Source organism: Lynx rufus, unplaced genomic scaffold (genome assembly GCF_022079265.1).
Source record: "Lynx rufus isolate CCGP_SWC_20201006 ecotype Redwood Valley unplaced genomic scaffold, mLynRuf1.p SCAF_12, whole genome shotgun sequence".
Taxonomy (NCBI): Eukaryota; Metazoa; Chordata; class Mammalia; order Carnivora; family Felidae; genus Lynx; species Lynx rufus.
This window is the reverse complement of record NW_025814826.1, coordinates 68,923,191-68,949,806: the sequence shown is the minus strand read 5'-3', so window position 1 is coordinate 68,949,806 and position 26,616 is coordinate 68,923,191. Positions and strand designations below refer to the sequence as shown.

Here is a 26,616-nt window from a genome sequence, read left to right as displayed (position 1 = left end):
TTTCTCCGAAAAATATTCAGTGAATTTTATATCTTTTACACGTTATACTGGGTCCCATAGGTTTGAGAATTAAGTGTTTCGCTTTTCGTTGCTTTATGCATTATCTGTACTTTTCTAGCTAGTATCATTTTTTATTAAAAGGTTATGTAGGCTGTTTGTAAATTCCAATACTTACGTTTTTTAAGTCAACTTTATATATTTCTAACTTCGATAATTGCCTGTCAAATACATACCTTAAAACTCGTATTCTTAATGTCTAAGTGTATAATCAACTTCTGTAAATGTTCCATGGACACTCCCACTAAATGTGTATTATCTATGTAAGGAATTTCAGTTTTTCCATCTATCTGCCCCATCATTTACTGATTTAGGGATTCAGTTCTACCACGTGCGCCCTCATGTTTTCATCAAGCTGCAGTCTGTTTGATTCCAGGAATTGGGCATCCAAGTCTCGCTACAGCGGCACGACTCATTCTTCTGCATTTCTAACCGTCGTATTTTCACGTTTAGTCGCCACCGCTCTGGTGGCTCGGTCGACTCTGAAGCAGGAAAGCTAGGGAGCTCCACCTCCGCGCCGGACCAGGGGCGGGACCACCAAGTCGCTCTGGCCTCCGGCCGCCTAGAGCGACGACGTTGGCCCGGAAGTCGGGAGAGGGACTTCCGGGGTCCGTCTCGGGGCCCAGCCGCAGTACTTCTGCGGCGGTGCCGGGAGAGATTACCCAGAGTGGGGAGTTCGAGCCGGCGAAACCCCCACGTTTTGGACGGCGCTCCCGCGTGACTCCGATACCCCAGCGGTGGGTGCCGGCCACGGGTGGTCTAGGCGGGGCGTCGTGGGAAGAGGGGCAGGCGGGCGGCTCGGCCTGGGCGGGGTTGGGGCCTCGGAGGCCCCTCCCCGGAGCGGGCCTGAGGGGCGCCCTCCAGAGGGTGCCCAGGACGGCCGATCCTGACCCGCCCGGGAGCCAGCCTCAAAGCTGCGTGGCGAAGCTGCCTTAGGCGACGGGGCAGGTGTGCGGTGTCTGGCGCATGGGGGTTGGGGTTCAGGAGAGGCCTCTGGACTTGGATGCGAACGTCAGAACTGTACTGAGCTGCATGAGAAGTGAGGTTGTCGCTTGTCGCCTGGAGGCCTCGGGTGATGGATTCACTCTTCAGGTGGCGAAGAAGCTCTGAGGAGAGAGGAATTTATTCTCCTCCACGTGAGTGGGGCTGAGGGATGAGCCATGTCCATCCTGTGGATGCCTGCAGTGGGCTGCTGTCTGCTTGTCTTTCCCAGTTGTCTCTGCTCAGCACCCTGTTGGGCTCTTAGCTGAGAGAATCTGCTTCCAGGCTTGTTGGCAGAATCGAATCCTTTGGGGTTATTGCACTGAAGTGTCTGTTTCCTTGCTGACTGTCCTTAGCTCTTGAGGTCCCAATCTTTGCACAGAGACCTTGCATCTCAGAGCCAGCAAGGGCTTATGTAATTAGATTGGGTCCACCAAGCTAATTCTCTCTGCAAAGTCTCTTTTGCTGTGTAGTGTATCATATCCACAGGTTCCGGGGAGTGGGATGTGGACATGGGTGTTGAGGGACATTCTGTTTACCATAGATTGACCCCATAGATTGGGTTTATAGCCTCCTGGGCAAGTTCCCACATATACTGAGGTGAGAAAAACAAGGTGTAAAATGAGCATAGACTATTCTGGAAGGATACATTAACAACTGGGAAGGGGAACTCAGTGGCTGGCCAGGAAGTTCTTTTTTGCCTGTTCATATTTGAGCCATATTATTGTGCCTCCATTCAGTGACAGTGATGATAATTTCAAGAATTTTATTTTATTTTTTTAAGTTTATTTATTTATTTTGAAAGCAAGAGAGAGCGAACACATGCATAAGCAGGGGAGGGTAGAGAGAAGGAGAGACAGAATCCCAAACAGGCTCTGCACGATCAGAGGAGACGCCAGTGCGGGGTTCAGACTCAGGAACTGTGAGATCACGACCTGAGCCTAGATCAAAAGTAGGATGCTTAACCAACTGTGCTACCTAGGTGCGCCTTCAAGAATTTTAAAATAAAATGAACTGGGGCGCCTGGGTGGCTCAGTCAGTTAAGCGTCTAACTCTTGATTTCAGCTCAAGTCATGATCTCAGGGTTCATGAGTTCAAACCCCACATCAGGCTCCATGCTAACAGTGCGGAGCCTGCTTGGGATTCTCTCTCTCCCTCCCCCTCTCTCTCTGCCCCTCCTGCATGCAAACTCTCTTTCTCAAAATAAATGAACTTTAAAATAAAGTGAACTGAATGAATATTGCAAATGACTGAGTCTCCCCTTGGAAGAGGGAGAGTGAAGCTTCCCCCCATGGAAGCAGCATCTGCTCTGTTCTGCTGCTGCATAGACAAACACCTTAAGTCAGTGCTGTCCCTGCTTTGAATCTTGTCTGTGCCATTCCCCTGAGCACCAGTGTCAGGTTAGTTCTGTCTGTCCTAATACAGAAATGTGGCCGGTGCCTCACCACTCAGGCAGCCAAGGGCCCTAATAGTCTCTATCCCAATGACCCTGCCTCTGAGCTCTTTCCACATCTTTGCCCCATCTTCTCCTACCTCTCTAACCAGGCATTGCCTAAGCCCTTTTCCCTGGGCCTGGTTTAAATGCCTCCCTGCCCCAGGGTGCTGCTCCTTCCTTGCTTCCTCTGTTTCCTGCGGTCTCAGCCTGTCAAAAACCAATGATTTGGTTGGATCAACCCTTGGGGTTCTTACCTGCAACAAAAACCATCAGGAAACTTTCAAAACAAGGGCCTATAGATTAGCACACCTGGAGCCACACAGTGAGGTTGCAAGTAATGAGAGAGAAAGGTGCATGGGCCTAGGCTTCTGCTTTTATTGGAGTTGAGGGTGGACACCTAGGGTTTTGTAGGCTACTCTTTATTGGTGAATTTAAAACATAAGAGTGGGAATTTAAAGTTCAGGAAGAGAAAAATGACGAGTGACCCAAATGACCAGTTATCAGAGTCAACCAAGATTGCTAAAAGGAGGCTCAGTCAGGGGAGGCATCCAGGCTTTTTATCTAGTCCAGTGGCTGGCAATGCATTTATTCTCCAATAACCATCTTTGAAATCGATGCCTCTTTGCAGTGGATGCCTCAGCAATCAAAGCTTAATTCAGGCATGTGCCTTATAAAACAAAACAACACGACTGGGAGGGCTGATACTTCCCACTACCCAGTAGGCAAGTAGTGTCCACAGTGGGCTTCTGCCAGCATTTCCTGATTTGTCTTCTCAGTCTCTGAAGGACAGAGGGGTCATTATAATCTATCAATGGTTCAGTGTGAATAAGGGGCCAAGGGGTATTGCCACAAACGTGTGGGCCACTGAGCAGAGCATGGTGCATTTGAAGAGACAGGGCAGTGGGAGCGGTGGGGGAAATCACTAACTCGGACCCATCATGTGTCATCGAGAATATTTTATCTTCTCAGAAGGAGCATTTAGAGCTGGAGATGAGCCCAAGCTTGGGAATCTTCACATAAGGGTCTTGATGCCTTCCTTAATCAAAGAAATTGGTATAGGTTCAAAAGTGAACCCTGGGGTAAGAACATGAAGAGGGAGATAAGGAGAAGCCTGGGAGGGAGCCACTGGTAGAGTGGGAAGACAGGGATACCCACTGTGGATGCTGCCAGGAGGACACAACTCAGATACCATGGTGGTCCGCCATGAATGGATCAGATGGTCCACCTTCAGGACATTGTGTCAGGAATTAGGGGTGGGCCCATGGTGGGCGCAGGTTTTGTGGGACTATTCTATCATGGCAGGATCCCTTCTAGGGGGACACTGTGCTCACCTTGCCCTGGGGTCAGCATCTTACCCCTTCCTGAAACCTAGCAGCAGGCCCTCCTCTGGTCTCAGTCTGTAGGAGTAGAAAAAGACACCCCTACCTGGTGGGAGGATGGATCCCTGGAGCTAGGCCCCCTGCACATTCACCTACACCCTTGTTGGTCTCCAGGTCCCAGCCATGCCCAGCCTCAGAGCTCGCTCTGAAGAGGCAGAAATGGAGCCCTCAGTTCCTAGACCATCCCCTTGGATCCCTGCAGCCCAGGCGTGTGTGAGTGATGCTCCTGCTGTGACCCACCCTGGATCAACACTCCGTGATCCCCACTGCTGTGACTACACCGAGCCAGGAACCACCCCTTCTCACCATCAGCGGCCAGGTACTGGGAGCAAGGCCCCCACTGGTGCCCTCATTCTAGAGGGACTTTATCCATGTCACCCTGTGCTTACCCCTAGAAGGCAACCATGTCATCATTAGGGATAGGGTGCCTCATGGACTTGAGGGCCAAGGCTAGAGATCAGAACGGAATTTGGCCTGGCCCCAGGCTGTCTTGGTGCCAGAGCAGGACACGTGTTTCCCCCACCTGACCTAGAGGGGTGTGGTATGATGGTCACCAGCTGAGGCCTGCCCAGCCCAACTTCCAGGCTAATGATGGTTGCCTGCATTCAGGCAGGTAGGTACTGCCTGATTCAGTTACTGCCCTACCCGATTCAGGTACTGCCCTAATTCAGGCTTTCGTCCTGCTCCCTTCTGGCTGTGTTCACACTGCTCAGCCACTCTCATCCACTTCAGAACACTGCTAGAGTCCTTTTCCAAAGAGCCCTCAACTAGCTTGCCTTTTTCATGGACCTCTCAGCAGTGATTAGGGTGGATAGTAGTGTTCACTTTCCTTACCGGGATCTGATGTTGGCTATTTTACAAAAGGCACTCTTAAATACAGGGACCTATGGTCATTCTCAGGACATCCAGGCAATGTACAGACTCTGTATGACCAGGGAAGGTTGGGATAATGGCAGTGTTGGTTGACAAACTTGACAACTAACTTCCTGGGTATAACTTAAACTGGCCCCTATACATGGAGGGGAAGGAGAAGCTGAATAACAAGGCAGGCCACCCCGATTGGTAGGTGGCAGCTTAATAAGCAAGAGAACTTACTTAAGAAGCTTGTCATGAGTGGCTGCAATACAAGTAAATCCCACCACCTGCCTGCCAAATCTTAAAAGTTGATATAGTGGCCTTAACTGGGTTTAGTCATATGTACTGTCCAGATGGTCTCAGCACCATATCACTGTCTCAAGGCTCTGTCCTTGGGGCAGCTTCTGGGAGCAGGGAAGGCAAGCAGTATGTACATCCAAGGACAAGTGAGAAGATGGGGGGCCTCCAATTGCCTGGATCCAGCTCGTAAGTCAACCAGTGGTCGCATCCTCTCAGTGACCTTCCCCAACAAGCAGAGGTGGTACAAGGCAGTCCTGGGTGTTTTGGAGCAGGAGAGTGTTAGGGGATGAGAGACATGATGAGGTCCCAGGAAGTAGAAGTAGCCCTGAGAGACAGGTCTGCTGACTGTCCCACACAGAGGCAGAATGTGAACCGAGTGGTTAAGGGTATGCTAGGCAGAGAATGGTGAGCGAGGCCAAGCCCTGCTCCATTAAAAAAGAACAGATTGATGGTAACTTATGTTTTAAATTTTTTTTAATGTTTTTATTTTTTTTTTGAGAAAGAGAGTATGAGCAGGGTAGGGGAAGAGAGAGAAGGATCAAGGAAAGAATCTGAAGCAGACTCCAGGCTCTGAGCTGTCAGCACAGAGCCCGATATGGAACTCCAGCTCACAAACCACAAGATCATGACCTGAGCCCAAGTCAGTCGCATAACTGACTGAGCCACCTAGGCGCATGTTTTAAAAGCCACTGTGGGGGGAGGGGAGCCTCAGTGGCTCAGTCGGTTAAGCATCTGACCCTTGATTTTGGCTTAGGGCATGATCTCATGGTTCATGGGATTGAGTCACATGTTGGGCTCTGTGCTGACAGCATGGAGTCCTGCTTGGGATTCTCTCTTCCTCTCTCTCTGCCCCTCCCCTGCTCACTCTCTCTAAATAAACAAACACTTAAAAAAATAAAAAGCTACTTGTGGAACTAAATGGTGGAGTAGGTGGTTCCAAATACCCAGTCCTCCACAAAAACAAGCAGAAACTGCCAGGACCAACTTCTTCAGGAATCTAGACAATAGGTTTACAGCAACCAAGTGAATGCCAAATCAAGAAAAAGGCAACTTAAAAATGATAGGAAAGCTCTGTGGTGTTTTTACTTGCTCATGTCCCCAAACATCCCCAACAAGCTCAGTAACAGTCTTAAAGTGAGCAGCTTATGTTCCCAGTGTGTGATCATGGTCCCTGATTCCAAAGGGAGCAAAAAAGACCTATTTAGAAATTATTTTGTTTGTCCTAAGCTATGTGGGGTAGGATAAAGTATTGATGCAAAGTGCTTGTCTCTGTTTTGCCTAACTCAGAACTTACTCAGGGCAGAAAAGTAGTGGATTCAAAAACATTCTAAGGGGAACTACCTTCCCCAACCACCTAGGATATCGCTTAACAGTACAGTCAACCACCTAAAGCCTAGGAGGAAAAGCTGGGGAAATGAGGACTTTCAGAAGCACCCCAGTATATCAGGGAATGTAGAAAGCCACATACATGCCCAAGACAGGAAATGTGCTCTGAAAAGACCTCTGAAGATCATAACTTCACCTCTGGATCATCTCTAAGTTCAGTAAAAGCAGAAAGCTAAGATAGTTATATATAGTATTCAAATAGTACCCCAGCATAAAAAATGGGAGAGTGGTATTACTTTTCTTTTACTGTTAGCATTCAAGGAAATCTCTGTCAAAAGACTAGCTGAACACAAGCTAAAGAAACAGAGGCCTCAGTGACCTCACATGACAGACTTGTTTTAGTTTGCAAAACTTGTTTGAAAAGTCACTAGATGAACAGATGATTGTAGCCTCAACAATCAGGAATAGCAAACCCTGGAGGAGGGAGAGACTGATTTACAGAGTTATCACAATAAATATTCAAATGTCCAGCTTTTAACAAAAAATTACAAAGAATACAAAGAAAAAGGAAAATAAGGCTCGCCCTTCAAAGGAAAAAAAATTAAGTGGCAGAAAGTGTCCCTAAAAAAGCACAGATACTTGACAGACTGTAAACCAACTATCTTTAATGTGCTCATGTAACTAAGAGAAACCAGAAAAACAATGTGCAAATAAAATACCTAGAGGTTTTAGATTTATATAATTATACAATATATAGTTACATAATTCTAAAAAGAAACAACAGAAATTCTAGAGTTGAAAGGTACAATAACAAATGGATTCACCAGAGGGTTTCAACAGCAGATTTGAGCAGACAAACCTGAAGAATCAGCAAACTTGATGGTGGAACCGTTGAAAGTATTCAGTCTGAGGAGCAGGAAGACTAAAGGTTGAAAAAAAGTGAACATGGCCTAATAGACCTATGGAATACCATCAGTCAAACCAACATACATATTATGGAAAAAAGAGAGAAAGGGGCAGAAAGAATATATGAAGAATTAATGGCCAAAATGTCTCAAATTTGATAAAAGATATGACTATATACATTCAAAAAGTTCAACAAACTCCCAACTAGGATAAATTTGAAGAGATTCACACAAAGACTCATAATCATAGTGTCAAAAGACAGAATCTTGAAAACAACAAAAAAAGTGACCCGTCCCTTATAAGAGATCCTGAATAAGAGTAGTAGCCAGTTTCTTATCAGAGCCCGTGGAGGTTGGAAGGCAGTGGGATGACCTATTTAAAGTGCTGAGAGACAGAAAAAAACTGTCAACCAAGAATTCCATATCTGGCAAATTTACCCTTTAAAAAATGATATTCTCAGATATTTCCAGATAAAAGCTAAGGGTGTTTATTACCAGTGGACCTGCCCTATAAGAAATGCTAAAGGTCCTACAGGTTAAGATGAAAGGACACTGGGTAGGGACTAAAGGCTATATAAATAAATAAAAATCTCTGGTAAAGGTAACTATATAGGTAATTATAAAAACTATTATTGTATTTTTAGTTTATAACTCTACTTTTATTTCCTAAATGATTTAAAAGACAAATTTGTAAAAATAATTATAAATCTGTGTTATTAAACACAACGTATAAAGATACATTTCTGACAATATGAAAGTAGGGAACAGAGGTGTATAAGAGCAGAGTTTTTGTATGCTGTTGTGGCTAAGTTGATATCAGTTCATACTTGATGGTTATATTCAGGGGATATTATGTACAGCATGGTGACTATAATTAACTATATTCTATATTTGAAAATTGCTAAGAGAGTAGACCTTAAAAGTTCTTACCACAATAAAAGGGGTTGCCTGGCTGGCTCAGTCAGTAGAGCATCTGACTCTTCAATTCAGGGTCATGAGTTCAAGCCCCACATTGGGTATAGAGATCACTTAAAAAAAAAAAAAAAAAGATAACTGTGTAAAGTGACGGATGTGTTAACTAACCTTATGATGGTAATCATTTTACAGTGTACATGTATCAGTGTACAAATAATCACATTGTGATTAAACTTATATGATGATGTATGTCAGTTATGTTTCAGTAAAGCTGGAGGAATAAAAACTAAAACAGCTGGGAAGGGGGGACCATGCTACATTGCTTCAGGATATTAGGATGTTAATTGTCCCCATTGTACAATCCCCATTGTACCACTAAGAAAATATCTTTAAAATATACATAAAAGGAAGAAAGAAGAAAATTAAGATGGTACACTACAAAAAATAACACAAAAGAAGACAATAATAGAGGAAACAAGGGACAAAAAAAGGTGAGATACCAAAAATAAATAGCAAAATGAAGTACATCCTTCCTTATCAGTAATTATTTTAATTGTAAATGGTTTAAGCTCTCCAAAGGCTGATACTAACACAGTGGATGAAAAAGCATGATCCAGGGGTGGGAGGGAGGGGCGGGTGGGTGATGGGTATTGAGGAGGGCACCTTTTGGGATGAGCACTGGGTGTTGTATGGAAACCAATTTGTCAATAAACTTCATATAAAAAAAAAAAAAAAAAAAGAAAAAGCATGATCCAACTATAATGTCTACAAAAGGCTTACTTTAGATCCAAAGACACAAATAAGTTTAAGGTGAAAGGTGAAAAAAGATATTACATGCAAATAAATAGTAACCAAAAGAGAGCTATGCTATAATACCACACAAAATAAACTAAGTTAAAAACTGTAAGAGAAAAGAAGGAACTTATGTTTGGATAAAAGAAATCAATTCATCAGGAAGATATGTTATAAACTTCTACATGCAAAAAGAGAACTCCCAAATATATGAAGCAAATATACATTTGAAGGGAGAAATGGATAGTTCTACATTAATAGTTGGAGACTTTAGTACCTCATTTCCAAAAATGGATAGAACATCTAGACAGAAGATCAATAATGAAATAGGGTACTTGAACAACACAATAAATCAATCAGACCTAACAGACATATATGTACACACCACCCAAAAGTGCACATACTCTTCTCAAGTGTATATGGACATTCTCCAACATAGACCATATATGTTAGGGCCAAAAATAGATTTTAATAAGTTGAAAACAGTTGAAGTCATGTAAAGTATTATTTCCAGTCAATAACAGCAGGAAAATTGAAAAATTCACAAATATGTAGAAATAAAACAACATACTCTTAACCAGGGGGTCAAAGAAGAAATCAAAGGAAATTGGAAAATGTCTGCAGACAAAACAAACAAAAAGTTACAGTATGCAAGGAAGGTAGTGCCAAAGGGGAAATTTACAGCAGTAACCTAATTTGATATCTTAAGGAACTACCAAAAAAAAAAAAAAAAAAAAGGAGGAAACTAAACCCAAAGGTAACAGAAGGAAGGAAATAATAAACATTAGAGCACAGATGAATGAAATAGAAAGTAGAAAACAGTAGAGATTCAACAAAATCAAAAGTTGGGTTTTTTAAAAAGATTAAAATTGACAAACCTCTGACACAAAAATTTAAAAATTCAGAAATGTACATTATTACCAATCTTACGAAACAGGAGTATAAAAGAAGACTGTTAACAGTTCTACACCAACAAATTATATAGCCTCAATGAAAAAAATTCCTAAAAACAGAAAAAAAAAAATTACCCGAGTGACTCAAGAATACATCCCATGACCAAGTGGGATGTAACCCAGGAATGAATACAAAGGTAGTTTAACATGGGGCACCTGGGTGGCTCAGTCATTTAAGTGTCCAACTCTTGATTTTGGCTCGGGTCAAGATCTCACGGTTCGTGGGATTGAGCCCTGTGCTAGGCTCCATGCTGACAGCACAGAGCCAGCTTGTGATTCTCACCCTGTCCCTCTCTGCTCCTCCCCCACTCTCTCTTTCTCTCAAAAATAAATGAACTTTAAAAAAATGTTTAAAGGTAGTTTAACATAACAAAACCAATGTCACCACATTAATAGAATGAATAGAACTAATAGAATGTAATCATCTCGATGCAGAAAAAGTATTTGACAAAATAAACGCTCTGTGATTTAAAAAAAAAAAAAGCAGAAAACTCAATACAGGGGAACCTCCTCAACATGTAAAAAGGCATTCGTGAAGTACCCACAGCTAGCATCATTTAAAGCATCAAAAGAAAAAAAATACCTACAAATAAATTTAACCAAGGAAGTGAGAGACTTGTGTATTGAGAATTACAAAGCCTTGACAAAAATTAACATATACCTAAATAATTAGAAAGACATCAAGTCCATGAATTGGACTTAACAGTGTTAAAATGTCCATGCTATCCAGAGCAATCTACAAATTCAATACAAATCCTAGCAAAATTCCAATGGCCTTTTTTTTTTTTTTGCAGTAATTGAATAGTCCTCAAATTCAGATAGAATTACAAAAGGCCCTAAACAGTCAAAACAAGCTTGAAAAGGGAGAACAAAGTGAGAGAACTCATACTTACTAGTTTCTAAAATTACTACAAAGCTGCAGTAATCAAAACATTTTGGTCAATGGAATAGAATTGAGAGCCTAGAAATAAACCCAGACATCTATGACAAATTGATTTTCAACATGGATGCCAAGACCATTCAGGGAGAAAAGATAACTCTTCAACAAAAGATGCTGGGACAAGTGGATATCCACATGCAAAAGAATAAACTGGGACCCCTACTTCATACTGTATACAAAAATTAACTTAAAATGGCCCACCAACCTAAATATAAGTAATAAAGTCATAAAACTCTTACAAGAAAACAGGTAAATTTTTACGACCTTGGGTTTGGCAATAGATTCTTAAATATGACACCAAAGCATGAGCAGTAAGAGAAAAAGATGGGTAAGTTGGACTGTATCATAACTTAGAACTTTTGGGTATCAGAGGACATTATTGGGAGGCCTGGGTGGCTTAATCAATTGAACATCTGACTCTTACTTTCATATCGGGCCATGATCCCAGAGTCATGAGATCAACATGGAGCCTGCTTAAGATTCTCTCTCTCCCTCTTCCCATCTCCCCCACTCATGCATTCTCTCTCTCTCTGTCTCTCTCTCTCTCTCTAAAATAAAATTAAAAACAAAACAAAACAGGACATTATCAAGAAAGTAAAAAGATATCCTACAGAATGGGTGAAAATTCTGTGCCAAGTGTATTTCTGATAAGGGTCTAGTACCCAGAATATATAAAGAACTACAACTCGGAGTGCCTGGGTGGCTCAGTCAGTTAAGCATCTGAGTCTTGATTTTGGCTCAGGTCATGATCTCATGGTTTGTGAGATTGAGCCACATGTTAGGCTCAGTGCTGATGGCATGGAGCCTGCTTGGGATTCATTCTCTCTCTCCCTCTTTCTCTCTCTCTCTCTCTCTCTCTGTCTCTCTGTCTCTGTCTCTCTCTCAAAATGAATAAACATTTTGAAAATAATAAAGTCCTAAAATGTATTTAAAAAAAAAAAAAAAGAACTCTTACAACTCAACAATAAAAGACAACCCAATTTTAAAATGGGCAAAGAACTTGAATAAACACTTCCCAAAAGAAAACATGCAAATGGCCAAAAAACATATGAAAAGATGCTTAAATGTATTCAGTCGTTTAAGAAATACAAATCAAAACCACAACAAGATTACCACTTCATATCTACTAGAGAAGTAGGCTCCAAGCTGTCAGCACAAAGCCCGAACCGTGAGATCATTACCTGGGCTGAAGTCAAGAGTTGAATGCTTAACAGACTGAGCCACCCAGGCAGAGCCTTTCTAGTGTGATGAGGAACGTTGTGCACATTTCTGCCTTCAGAAAGATGGACACAGCAGCTTAAAACATTGTACCAGGGCACAGAATTGTCCAGCTAACGCCGGTTAGAATTGCAGCTTTTAGGGGGTAAGCGTTGCTTTGGCAGGACAGGGCTCAGTCTCTGAAGGCCTCTTTGTTAACGGGACAGAATCTGATATTTTAGGCAAGTCCCTACTGCAGTTCTTAACCTACTATGCAATCAGAACCACCCTTGCTTCTCTGTATGGAACAGGTCCCTCTGCACCTACCAGCAGAGAGCCTGCCTCTCTGTACTGGTGACTTCTGAGGCAAAGCCTGAATGCCATTAGTTGGTGCTAAGAAAACAAATACTGGCCCAAGAAACATTGTGGGAAAGAAAAAACGGTAGAGTGTTTAACAATATAGCATAAGGCATGTAATGGTGGGAATGGTGAGTGCCTGCATTTGAGGCGCTCCAGGGTAGAGCTCACAAGACTTGCTGATGACCTGCTGTGAGACAGGAAAGGGACAGTTGAGGGGCGGGATTTTGGCCTGAGCCAGTAGGGGGACTACAGGTGATTTCCTGAGATATGGGTCAGGGGAATGAGGGTCAGTCTTGTAGGTTGAATGCCCTGCAGCCTGGTCCCCTCAAAGCCATCCCAGCCCCCTCTGTGGCCCCCTTGAGAGATCTAGGACTACCACCCCTAATGGGTCCCATGTTCCCAGATGTGTCATCTGTATTTTCCTGTTTCCTTCCAAGTGACTGTGTTTGTTATTTCAGATTGGGACACCAGGACTGAGGACAAGGAGTTTCTTCAGAAGAGAGAAGTTTCTGAGGATTTGGAATCACAGGCAGAAGTATCAGAAAACTATACCAGTGATTTTTCCCAGGCTTCTGAGTTTGGAGAACTCTGTGAGGATGTTCTGGAGGGAGATTGGGCAGCCCCTGACAATGAGAAACGGGTGCAGTCCCACTACCAGGAGCGGGGCTTCACACCAGTGGCAGTGCTCCTCAGCAGCACCTTAGAGAAAGAGCTAGGCTGTAATGACTTTGTGAGAAGCTTCAGTCTGAGCCCAAACCCAATGGCATCTCAGGGAATTCCTACAGAAGAGAGAACACATATGTATGACATGTGTGGCCACAGCTTCCAACACAGTGTGGAGTTAACTAGCCATGAAGGGCTTCACGTAGCCGAAAGCCCACTCATATGTAATGATTGTGGGAAAACCTTCAGAGGAAACCCTGATCTTATCCAGCATCAGATAATCCATGCTGGACAGAAGTCCTTCATATGCAATGAATGTGGAAAATCCTTCAGTCAGAATTCATTTCTTAAAAGTCATCAGAGGTCTCATGTGAGTGTAAAACCCTACCAGTGCAGCGAGTGCAGGAAAACCTTCAGTGTGCATTCTAACCTCATTAGGCATCAGATTAACCACAGTGGTGAGAAGCCTTATGTATGCAATGAATGTGGAAAAGCCTTCAGCCAGAACTCAAGCCTTAAAAAGCACCAGAAGTCTCACATGAGTGAGAAACCCTATGAATGCAGTGAATGTGGGAAGGCATTTAGGCGGAGCTCAAACCTCATCCAGCATCAAAGAATTCATTCTGGAGAGAAGCCGTATGTGTGCAACGAATGTGGGAAGGCCTTTAGGCGGAGCTCAAATCTCATTAAACACCATAGGATTCATACAGGTGAGAAGCCTTTCCAGTGTAATGAGTGTGGGAAAGCATTCAGCCAGAGCTCACACCTGAGGAAGCATCAGAGAGTTCACACTGGAGAGAGACCTTATGAGTGTAATGAGTGTGGCAAACCATTCAGCCGGGTTTCCAACCTCATTAAGCATCACAGGGTTCACACTGGAGAGAAACCCTATAAGTGCAGTGACTGCGGGAAGGCCTTCAGTCAGAGTTCAAGCCTCATTCAGCATCGAAGAATTCACACTGGAGAAAAACCTCATGTGTGTAATGTGTGTGGAAAAGCCTTTAGTTACAGCTCAGTGCTCAGAAAGCACCAAATAATCCACACAGGAGAGAAGCCGTATGAATGTAGCATCTGTGGGAAGGCCTTCAGCCACAGTTCGGCTCTCATTCAGCATCAGGGTGTGCACACGGGTGACAAACCCTATGAGTGTCGGGAATGTGGAAAAACATTTGGTCGGAGCTCCAACCTTATCCTTCACCAGCGCGTTCACACTGGGGAGAAACCCTATGAATGTACCGAATGTGGAAAAACCTTCAGCCAGAGTTCAACTCTCATTCAGCATCAGAGAATCCATAATGGATTGAAACCTCATGAATGTAACCAGTGTGGTAAAGCCTTCAACCGAAGCTCAAACCTTATTCACCACCAGAAAGTTCACACTGGCGAGAAGCCATACACATGTGTCGAATGTGGTAAGGGCTTCAGCCAGAGTTCACACCTTATTCAACATCAGATAATCCACACTGGCGAAAGGCCATATAAGTGCAGTGAGTGTGGGAAAGCCTTCAGTCAGCGTTCGGTTCTCATCCAGCACCAGAGGATCCACACCGGCGTGAAGCCTTACGACTGCTCTGCTTGTGGGAAAGCCTTCAGCCAGCGGTCCAAGTTGGTCAAACACCAGCTGATCCATGCTAGGGAGTGAAACAGAACTCCATTCCCGACTCCTGGCCATGTCCCAGCCTCACCCACTTCCCAGACTTGAAGCCAGGCTCACTTGCTGCCCTGTAAACCCATATCCCACTGTCCAAAAAACCTCAACCCTCCTTCCCCTGTCATCATTCCAGCCTCCTGTGACCTCTTGTTTCTTGTTTGTTTTGTTTATACATTTTGTTATCAGACTGCCACATTTAATAGGAGGAAAAGGATGATAGAAGGTGCATATTCATGAATAGAGTTTATTACTATAATCAAACAGAACCAAAAAAGTAAACTGACATTTGGTTCAAAATAACAACAGTAATTCTTTTATTTGGTAATTATTCATAGTGAGTTCTTTTCTATAGTTATAATGATACTCTGTTTACATATATCAGGTCGAGCTTTTCAGTTTGAATTATAGTCATCCTTCCGAGAAGTGGTGTGTAGTCATCACCACCAGTTCCTCACCCTTTCTTGACCCTCCCATACAGTCACTGGATGCAGGACCCCTTCGCCCCCCTTGCCCTTGTGCCTGAGTCTGAGGTCATGCTTTCTGCTTACAGTTCCACTCGGGGTTGCTGCACAAGTACACATGCAGGTGTTTCCCAACTTCCCAGCTCTGTGCCTTATGGTCCTGGCTGTTGGCCCCACAGAGGCCTGCTCTCTCCATGCCCCTCCTGTTCTCCCCACAAGTTCCCAGGTTGTTTTCTCCCAGGCCCATTCATCACCAGACATTTATGGAGGACCTGTGAGTGCCCCCAGTAGGTGGGGACCGGCCTCCTCAGTTTCCCAGAGCTGTGCCCTTCTCCGTGAGCAGGGGGAGTTGGCCCAGAAGCAACACATCTGCCATGAGAGAGGCCCCTGGGTGCCAGCTACCAGGTCTCAATTTAGGAGTATCCTAGGATGGGTGGACAGAGAAGCACTTCCCTCATGGTTCAGGAGGAAAGGCATTAATGGGCAGATGTAGTCAGGTTTGCAGTTGAGGTAGGAAGATAAGGGCTTGGCTTCTCTGCTTTCAAGGATGTAGAGGCAGAGTCATCAGTTGCAAATGAGGAGGGAGAGGTTTGAAGAGAGAAGTATGTGAAAGTTGGATCAAGGGTGCACAGGTTGGTTCCATGGGCTTGGGCTACAGTGGGCTGCCTACCCTTCTCTCAGAGGCCATCAGGGTAGCCCATCACTACTCACTCCCCTCCACTTCAGCCCTGTTTTCCCAAGGCAATATGCTAGATAACAAACTGTCACACTTGCAGTTTGGTGACAGCCTTGCTCTGTTATCCTCGCTCATCTTTCCACTCCATGGAGACCTCCATCTGTTAACCCTCATTCTGTCTCACCGTCAGGCAATCCTTTCTGGCTTCACATTCCCCATTGTCCAGCCTGGATTCCACAACCCCACCCCCACCCCCCAGTGAATACTTGTGAGATACTTACTACATGCCATTCATAGGAACACAGCAAGAAACAAGTCTGTCCTTGAGGTCAGTGGGTAGAGAAAAATGGCCTAATGGTCATGGTTGTCATGAGGTGAAAGGAAAGCAGGAAACAAGGTGTGGGTGTTTTGGCAGATTCTGTTTTATTTTTTTTTAATTTTTTTTTTCAACGTTTATTTATTTTTGGGACAGAGAGAGACAGAGCATGAACGGGGGAGGGGCAGAGAGAGAGGGAGACACAGAATCGGAAACAGGCTCCAGGCTCTGAGCCATCAGCCCAGAGCCTGACGCGGGGCTCGAACTCCCGGACCGCGAGATCGTGACCTGGCTGAAGTCGGACGCTTAACTGACTGCGCCACCCAGGCGCCCCAGGCAGATTCTGTTTTAAATGGGGGCTGTCAGAGCAGGCCTTGCCACAATGCCCTTTGAGTGAAAACTTGAAGCAAATGAGAAAATGACCAGTGAAAATGGGGGAGTGGGGTTGACAGCAAGAATAGCTGGTTTTGTTGGGAAGCCAGATCTGGGGTATTAGGAATGTGCAGATTATGACTGGCTGAGGTGGGACTCACAAGCCACCCACACGGGTTGGCAGGTAGCTCTCTCGTTATCCAAGCTCCTGCTTTGGGAAAGTGAAAACCCAGAGTCTTTTTTGATTGAAGGCACAGTTTCAATACACTTACACAAAGGGAGTAAAGTCACAAGATTTGCTACACACACATCCCAGAAGCAAGGGAGCACAATGATGGAGGGCAGTCCATCATCCCAGGTCATGAGCAAGCAAGAAATAAGAGAACAGGGTAGCAGGCACCTATTACTTAGGAAGTGGTTAGGGTGGTGAGCACTGAATTCACGTTCTTATCTAAATGCCCAGACTCTGATAATAGGGTTATCATACAGTAAAATGCCTAGGCAATAACTGGGAAAAACAACTTTTGTTTTTCCATTCACACAGTACAAAAGCCCTGAGCAGAACAGGTCTAGAGTGTTCAAGAATCATTGGAGTTCAGTATGGCTAGGAGTTGAGTGAGCAGAGGGAGAAGCAGATGGGATGGGTAGTAATGGGCCATATCACAAAAGTCCTCATGGCCATGACAAGGACTTCGGCTTTTACTCTGGGTGAAAGGAGATGTTGGAGGATTTGGATGACTTACATTTTAACAGGGCCACTGCTGTGTGGAGAAGAGGTTCTAGGGGCAAGCATGTCCTCTGTATCACTCCCTCATCAACTCCTTTTGCTCCTTCCCCTGGCCTCCACATTGTTGGGAGACCCCTGGGGCTGAGGCATGGCTGTGGGAGTCTGGAGACAGGAAGGAGGAGTGAGTGTCAAGCTCTACTGGACCCTTGTCCATACCCAGTGTCTGGGCAGAATTGACCACATTTAGGGGCCTGCTATCCGCAGCCTGAGAGTTTTGATTTTGGAATGTCACATTTCCAAAGAGAAAGTCTGGGAAACAAATGGTCAGCCACAATTTCTTTCTTTTGACTTTGATGATGTCCTTGGAAATGTTTCTTGGGAAACGGGCTGAGAGAGAAGCCTGAGTGCCATCCCCTTGGTGCCAGCAGATTTCAAACCATTCAAGTCCCACTCAACAGGAAATGAGCAGTATGTACTGCAGCCTCATCCCAGGCACAGCAAACACCCAGTTCAGTGCCCTTCCATCATTCCTTAAGCCACTTTGGGCCTCCCCAAGGAACCCTGCCCTGCTCACCTCAGTTACGTGAGTAATAAACCATCTCATGCCCTCTTGGTATGTGTGGCATTGTCAGTCTTGACATCTGAACCAACTTTTGGGTGGGGTCCATCCACCATGCAGGTGATGGTAAAAGTTGGAGTTGGCACTGTGAACAGGACATCTAGACAATGGCGTCCACAGCCTTTCAGCCAGTTTGCCTTCACCTCTGAAGGAACATGATATATCTTTACTAGGATGCCCGTAGGGTGCCTCAGCAGCCTCACTGTCACATACAGTCTTTTTTTTTTTTTTTAATTTTTTTTTTCAACGTTTATTTATTTTTGGGACAGAGAGAGACAGAGCATGAACGGGGGAGGGGCAGAGAGAGGGAGACACAGAATCGGAAACAGGCTCCAGGCTCTGAGCCATCAGCCCAGAGCCTGACGCGGGGCTCGAACTCACGGACCGCGAGATCGTGACCTGGCTGAAGTCGGACGCTCAACCGACTGCGCCACCCAGGCGCCCCTGTCACATACAGTCTTGACTGCATCCACCTTCCTCTGGGAGCACAGATGTGACATTACATTGATGACATCCTCCTCCAAGGTGATTTAATTGGCATTCGTTTGTGTGTCACTTATTCAGGACATACAGATACAAAGCAGCTCACCAAAGGGAATGGGCCATTGCCCCCAAATGTAGTGCAAGGCCCTGCCACTTCTGTTAAGTTGCCAAAAATGTTTTGTAAACCAAGGACTGCTCCATCCTTGAAGCTTCAGAAATAATCAGTGTCCCTATCAGCACCCACAACTCTTTTAGATCTTTTGGGGTTTCTGGAGGCAACATGTTCCTCATCTACAGATTTTACTTAACCCCATTTATGTTGCGACTTGCAAATCAGCCCACCTTGGTTGGGGCCGCCTCCAACAAAATCCTCTAGAATCTGTCCAGCTTCCAACACCACATTCCCATTACTGTCCCTCCCACCAAGACTTTTCCATCACAGGGGATTCAACAACCTCCTTTCACATCTCCCAGAGTCTCCGGACCACCCATCATGGCCATAAATTGTCCAAGGGCTTCTGATCCAAGAAACTACCTTCCTTGCCCTATACTACATGCTACCAGAGCTGCAATTGCTGGCCACATACTGGAACCTCCTAGAAATGGAGGCTTTCACAGGCCCTGAGTCTGTGACTTTATCTCTGTACCCAGCTGCCCATTGTGTTCTGGGTTATGGAAGTAGTACACCATGAGCTCAATACAACTGCTGAGGCCACCTTGGTACAATATAAAGCCAAACCTGGGCCCCCTGGTATATTCCACCTGCAGAAGGGGCAGCCTCCTCTGTCCTCTGTCCCTTGCCAGATGCCAGGGTGTTGGAGGGCAGCCCTCCCCAGACCCTTTGGCTACCTGGAGAGCCACCTGGGATGAAGTAAGTTAACAGCAGAGGGAATCCACAGACTATACAAGCAGCACTGCCAACCATCATAGGTGATGGAGCGCAGTGGGGAGCTACTGTTCCTTATTTCTTAACCAGGACTTCCCTAATAAAGAACCAGATCCAAACGTCAGCACAAGTGGCTGGGCTGAATTTCCAGCAATTATCTTAGCACTGGATGGCCTAGCTAATGAATAGCCCCATCTCCACATTTTTACAAACTTTTGTGCCATTGCCTTAAAAGTTGCCCCCTTTAGGGTAAAGAACTCTCAGAACCTCTTACCCCACAGATAGATGCCCCAAAATATCAATCAAGGTCAAGATATCTCTCTACCTATGCTCAGGCCTAAGTAAAAGGTCTCACCAGGACATCCTCATCCCCTCTGGAGTAGCTGAGGCACTCATGTCACTTCTCAGAAAACACAATGCTGGACTCTTGAAAAAGCAATTTAGTGGGACTTTCATCTCCCTCACCAGCCTCAGGCTGCAGGTTGCAGAGAGTGCCATATAGTTTATTTAAACGAGTACTAATTCAATTAGTGTTTCAGTCATCAAACATCAGGGATGAATTATAATGAATGGTCTGGTTCCATTTTTTAGTGTTTGCTGATAGCTTTGGAACCTCATCCTCCTACTTCTCCATGCCCACATTTGGACAAGCTGATAAGAAAGCTGGTGCTTGGGGTGTCTGGGTGGCTCAGTCAGTTAAGCCTCTAACTCCAGCTCAAGTCATGATCTCACGGTTTGTGAGTTCAAGCCCCACATAGGGCTCTATGCTGACAGCTCAGAGCTTGGAGCCTGCTTCAGATTCTGTGACTCCCTCTCTGCCCCTCCCCGGCTCGTGCGTGCTCTCTCTCTCTCTCTCTCTCTCTCAAAAATAAACATTTAAAAACAAATTTAGAAAGAAAGAAAGAAGAAAGAAAGGAAGGAAGGAAGGAAGGAAGGAAGGAAGGAAGAAAGAAAGAAAAAGAAAAAAGAGAGAGAAAGAAAGCTGGTGCTCTCTCTTTTGACACCAGCAGGAGATTCAAACCACACAAGCCCTCACCTATGCTTGGCAGTCCTCCCACCCACCATACCTACTGACCACAATAAAGACCCAAAGTTAACATCCCTTACTTGCTCTCTTAAGCCATTTCAGACCATTCTGAGAGGCCTTCCCTACTCTCCCAAAAGACCTCCATTATGTAAGTAATAAATATTTCCACACCTTCAAAAATATATAGAAACTCTTTGGCCCCCACACCTTCTACTCTTTGGTTTATGGACATAAACAAATTATTCTGTGTTGTGACTTCACTGAAAGCTTCCTTCAGCTTCCTGTTCAAACTAAAACCTGGTTGCCCCCTGACACATGGTCTCCTGAAGCCTTCTCCCTCCCCCATGTACCACTGGAACCAGAGATTAGATGTTCTTTTTGCTCTTTATTTCCACTCCCAGATATTATTCCTACCTTCATCCAACAAACCCAATTCCTTTAATGGGGTGCCTCAGTTGGTTCAGCTCAGGTCATGATCTCACAGTTCATGGGTTTGAGCCCCGCATCAGGCTCTGTGCTGACAGCTCAGAGTCTGGAGCCTGCTTCGGATTCTGCGTCTCCCTCTCTCTCTGTCCTTTCCCCACTCGCACTCTGTCTCTTTCCCTCCCAAAAACAAATAAACATTAAAATTTTTTTAAAAAAGAATAACAAGCAGCCCTAATAGTTGGTAGCTGGCTTGGTACCAACTGTGCCAAGAGATTCATGTGCTTGGTAGAGTGCTGGGGGATCCCCTTCACAGAACCCCACAGTTCGTGCCCCACGAAGTGTTTCCTGCAACTTCTGGAGTTAAATCGGTGAGGGATTAGAGTGTCCCCCAACATCCACAGGCACCCCTCCACACAAGGTGATGCAGGGAAACTGTGGAGCATGGTATGTGCAGAAAAGGGCCAGAATCCCTGCCAATCCTTAAACCTCCATGGATCTGGTGGGAACTCCCGAATCTGAGGGGAGAACAGGGACCTGATGGCTGAGGACAATGCACTCCATGCCAGGACAGTTGTGACAGGAGCAGAGTCTTACCTGGACCATTCTCCTAGGGAGATTGGCAGGCATGGGGCAGACAATCGTCACTGGCCACTGGGCTTCCCTGGAAGTAAGATGAAGGCCTGGGGGCATCCTGGCTCCTGGGTACCCCATGTGGTTTATTCTGTGTGCAGGGTCTTCTTCTGTGTCCATGGGATAGGCTCTGAGCATTTCCACATGTTAGAACATCAATTAGAAGGCCACTCCTGGTATGTACAATATCCAAACTACGGACAGAGCCCAAATGTCCATCAACTGATTAATGGATAAAGAAGAAACAGTATATATATACAATGGAATATTACTTGGCAATCAAAAAGAATAAAATCTTGCCATCTGCAACAATGTGGATGGAACTGGAGTGTGTTATGCCAAACGAAATAAGTCAGAGAAGACAAATATATTTCTCTCATATGTGGAATTTAAGAAACAGAACAGATGCATATAGGGGAAGAGAAGGGAAAATAAGATAAAAACAGAGGGAAGCAAACCATAAGAGACTATTAAATACAGAGAACAAACTGAGGGTTGCTGGAGGTGAAGTGAATGGGATGATGGGCTAAACGGGTGATGGGCATTAAGGAGGACACTTGTCAGGATGAGCACTGGGTGTTATATATAAGCAATGAATCACTGGGTTCTACTCCTGAAACCAATACTACACTACATGTTACCTAACTCGGATTTAATGTTTTTATTTGGTGAGGGGCAGGGGGGGAGGCAGAGAGAGAGGGAGACACAGAATCTGAAGCAGGCTCCAGGCTCTGAGCTGTCAGCACAGAGCCCAACACCAGGCTCAAAACTCACAAACAGTGAGATCATTACCTGAGCCAAAGTTGGACCCTTAACCTAATGAGCCACCAGGTGTCCCTAACTTGAATTTAAATAAATAATTTTTTTAAAAGGAAAAAAATATGCAGAAGGACCAAAGGAGCAGTAGACCTTTTGAAACTGTTTGACAATAATATAAATCATTGTTTTATTATTATTGAAATAATTTCACAAATTAACTCTCTTTGAAGAGACTGGCAATGTAGATGCCTCACAATCAGATTATATAAAACACAGACATTATAAAAAAGAGAAGAAGAAGAAGAAGAAGAAGAAGAAGAAGAAGAAGAAGAAGGGGGAGGGGAGGGAGAGGGGGAGAGGAAGGGAGGAGGGGGAGGAGGAGGGGGAGGAGGGGGAGGAGGAGGAGGAGGAGGAGGGGGAGGAGAAGAAAAAGAAGACCACTCCTGGGATGCCTGGGTGGTTCAGTTAGTTAAGGGTGTCTTGGTGTCTGCTCAGGTCATGATCTCACAGCTTCATGAGTTCAAGCCCTGTGTTGGGCTCTGTGATGGCAGCATGGAGCCTGCTTGGGATTCTCTCTCTCTCTCTCTCTCTCTCTCTCTCTCTCTCTCTCTCCCTCTCCCTCTCTCTCTCTCTCTGCCTCTCCCCCACTCGCACTGTCTCTCAAATAAATAAACTTAAAAAATTATATTTGGCACAAAAACAGACACTCAGATCAATGGAACAGAATAGAGAACCCAGCAACGGACCCACAAACGTATGGCCAACTAATCTTTGACAAAGCAGGAAAGAATATCCAATGGAATAAAGACAGTCTCTTCAGCAAGTGGTGCTGGGAAAACTGGACAGCGACATGCGGAAGAACGAACCTGGACCACTTTCTTACACCAGACACAAAAATAAACTCAAAATGGATGAAAGGCCTAAATGTAAGACAGGAAGCCACCAAAATCCTCGAGGAGAAAGGAGGCAAAAACCTCTTTGACCTGGGCCGCAGCAACTTCTTACTCAACACGTCTCCAGAGGCAAGGGAAACAAAAGCAAAAATGAACAATTGGGACCTCATCAAACTAAAAAGCTTCTGCACAGTGAAGGAAACAATCAGCAAAACTAAAAGGCAACCGACAGAATGGGAGAAGGTATTTGCAAACGACATATCAGATAAAGGGTTAGTATCCAAAATCTAGAAAGAACTTATCAAATTCAACACCAAAAAACAAATAATCTAGTGAAGAAATGGGCAAAAGACATGAATAGATACTTCTCCAAAGAAGACATCCAGATGGCCAACTGACACATGAAAAAAATGCTCAACATCACTCATCATCAGGGAAATACAAATCAAAACCACAATGAGATACCACCTTATACCTGTCAGAATGTCTAACATTAACAACTCAGGCAACAATAGATGTTGGCGAGGATGCAGAGAAAGAGGATCTCTTTTGCATTGTTGGTGGCAATGCAAGCTGGTGCAGCCACTCTGGAAAACAGTCTGGAGGGTCCTCAAAAAATTAAAAATAGAACTACCCTATGACCCAGGAATTGCACTACTAGGTATTTATCCAAGGGATACAGGTATGCTGTTTCGAAGGGACACATGCACCCCAATGTTTACAGCAGCACTATCACCAATAGCCAAAGTATGGAAAGAGCCCAAATGTCCATCGATGGATGAATGGATAAAGATGTCATATATATATATATATATATATATATATATATATACACACACACACACATATATATATACATATATATACATATATATGTGTATATATATATGGAGTCACTCATATGATGACTTTAATACAGAACAGATGAACCTAAGGGAAGGGAAGCAAAAGTAATATAAAAACAGGGAGGGGGACAAAACATAACAGACTCTTAAATATGGGGAACAGAGGGTTAATGGAGGGGTTGTGGGAGGGGGGATGGGCTAAATGGGTAAAGGGCACTCAGGAATCTACCCCTGAAATCATTGTTGTACTATATGCTAATTTGAATGTAAATTTTAAAAAATAAAATTAAAAAAATTTTTTAATTATATTTTAAAAAAGAGAAGACCATTCCCATATGGAAATTTGATATAAGTAAAAGGTAGCATCTCAAATCCATGGGGAAAGGATAAACTTCAAAATATGTAGTGTTTTGGATAACTAGATAGCCATTTAGAAAAACAGTAAAATTAGATCCATTCTTCACATCATATAACAAAATAAATCCTGTTTAAAAAAATCTTTTAACGTTTTATTTTTTATTTTTTGAGAGACAGAGGGCAAGAGGGGGAGAGGCAGAGAGTGAGGGACACACAGAATCCGAAGCAGGCTCCAGGACCTGAGCTCTCCACACAAAGCCTGACGCGGGGCTGGAACCCATGAACCATGAGATCATGACCTGAGGCAAAGTCGGACACTTAACCAACTGAACCACCCAGGTGTCCCTAAATGATTATTTTTAAATTAGGGCTTTATTTTCAACAAATGGTGCTTGGACTATAGAATAACCATATACCAACAAACTGAACCTCAACCCTTACGCCGCATCATATATAAGAATTAAAATATATCGTCAACCAAAAATGCAAAGTAGAAACTTCCATGGGACACCTGGGTGGCTCAGTTGGTTAAGCGTCCCACATCGTCTCAGGTCATGATCTCACGGTTTGTGGGTTCAAGCCCTGCGTCAGACTCTGTGCTAACAGCTCAGAGCCTGGAGCCTGCTTCAGATTCTTTGTTTCCCTCTCTCTCTGCCCCTCCCCACTCATGCTCTCGCTCTAAAACAATAAATAAATAAATAAATAAATAAATAAATAAATAAATAAACAAACAAACATTTTAAAAATTAAAAAAAGAAACTTCCAGAAGAAGACATAATAGAAAACCTTAGTGATCTTAACTTTGGCAAAGATTTATTGAATAGGATACAAAAAGGCATGAAATTTCAAGGAAGGAAATCAATGAACAGGACTTCATCAATTTTAAAACTTTTGCTCCTCAAAATGAAATAAAATGAAAAAGCAAAGCACAAACTGGGAGAAAATATTTGCAAAACATATATCCCAACAAATGACCTGTATCCCATGCTATAATGAAGTCCTGCAACTCAATTAGAAGACAAATGATCCAATAAAAAATGGACAAAACATTTGAATCAGCACTTCACCAAAGAATATACGCAGATGGCTAGTAAGCACAAGAAATGACACTCAATATCATTAAACATTAGAAAAATGCAAGGTAAACGGCAAGACACCACCCCACATCCCCTAGAATGGCCATTTTCAAAACAAATGACTCCACCAAATGTGGGCAATATGTAGAGCAACTATAGCTGTCACATCTGCTTGGGGAGGCAAAGTAGTAAAAACACTTTGACAAGAGGTTGGTAGTTTCTTAAAAAGTTAAACACACATCTACGATACCACCCAGCCAAGCCACTTTAGATGTAAACCCGAGAGAAGTGAAACATAGGTCTACACAAAGATTTCTACATAAATGTTTGTAGCAGTTTTAGTTGCAGTAGCCAAAAACTGGCAACCCAATGTCCATTAACAGGTAAGTGGATAAATGGATAAACAAGTTGTGGTATATTCTTACAATGAAATACTACCCAAGAGTAAAAAAAAAAAGAAAAGAAAAAGAAAAAAACTATTGCTATATACAGTAATAAGGATAAAAATCAAAATAATTATGCTGAGTGAAGAAAGTTAGACCCACACATCCCCCCAAATATCTACTTTGGGATTCCATTTATATCTAATCAGATATACAGGAAGTGCAAAATAAGCTAAAGTGACAGAAAGCAGATCAATCACCAGCAACACTGGGGATGCACTTAGGGCTAATAGATATGTTCATTATCTTGATTGTGGTGATGGTTTCACAGGTATATATTTATGTTGAAATTTTCATCCAAGTGTATACTTAAAGTATTTTCAATTCATACCTCAATAAAGCCATAAAAAAGAAAAACAGCAGTAAATTTTTTTTAAATATTTAAAAAATATTTTTGCAATTTTTAAAATATTTTAAACAACATATTATCGGCTTTATACTGTATTTTCCCCTAAGAAATTTCCTCTGCTCTGAACATGGCATTTCTAAGTATCCTGTAAACTATGAACATTAGCTACATCGAGGATGAACTGAATACTGATAGTTAATGAAATTACGTTAAGATAACAGAAATTAAAATGTAGTTTGAAGACTATTCTTTATAACCATCTCTCTGGTATCAAATTCCTTATTAATTTGTTGGGTTGCATCAAAAAAGACTATACAGGGCTTATTTTGTAATTTTTAATCTTAACTGATAAATTGGTGCATTGATAATAGAGTTTTATAAATATCTGCAACTTATGTCACAAAGGGTTAACATAATAGCATTTCTAAAACCAGAGGGAAGAGACCACCAACTAAGAAAAGAAGCAAGTTCACAGACAAATAAGTGAAGATGATGCTTAAATATATGAAAAGATGCCTGACTCCACCCACAAAAAAAAAAAAAAAGATGCAAAAGGAAACCA

The 26,616-nt window shown here is 43.6% G+C and overlaps 1 protein-coding gene across 2 annotated transcripts; it reads left to right on the top strand.

The window, feature by feature from the left end:
• The first annotated feature begins 703 nt into the window (after positions 1-703).
• ZNF16 (zinc finger protein 16) lies at positions 704-15,026 on the top strand. 2 transcript variants are annotated; one of them, XM_047074384.1, is made up of 3 exons: positions 704-1,193; positions 3,967-4,171; positions 12,854-15,026. In XM_047074384.1, the coding sequence occupies exons 2-3, from the start codon at positions 3,976-3,978 to the stop codon at positions 14,698-14,700; spliced, it is 2,043 nt and encodes a 680-aa protein (XP_046930340.1). In that variant the 5' UTR covers positions 704-1,193; positions 3,967-3,975; the 3' UTR covers positions 14,701-15,026. The 2 variants fall into 2 exon arrangements, with proteins under 2 accessions (XP_046930340.1, XP_046930341.1); XM_047074385.1 differs by having other exon boundaries at positions 706-794.
• Positions 15,027-26,616: the final 11,590 nt, after the last annotated feature.

Excerpts from the sequence above, each read along its gene's own strand:
- ZNF16 (XM_047074384.1), top strand. The coding sequence starts at position 3,976 with ATGCCCAGCCTCAGAGCTCGCTCTGAAGAGGCAGAAATGGAGCCCTCA. Across the intron at positions 4,172-12,853 it reads TTCTCACCATCAGCGGCCAG|ATTGGGACACCAGGACTGAG; the intron begins GTACTGGGAGCA and ends TTGTTATTTCAG.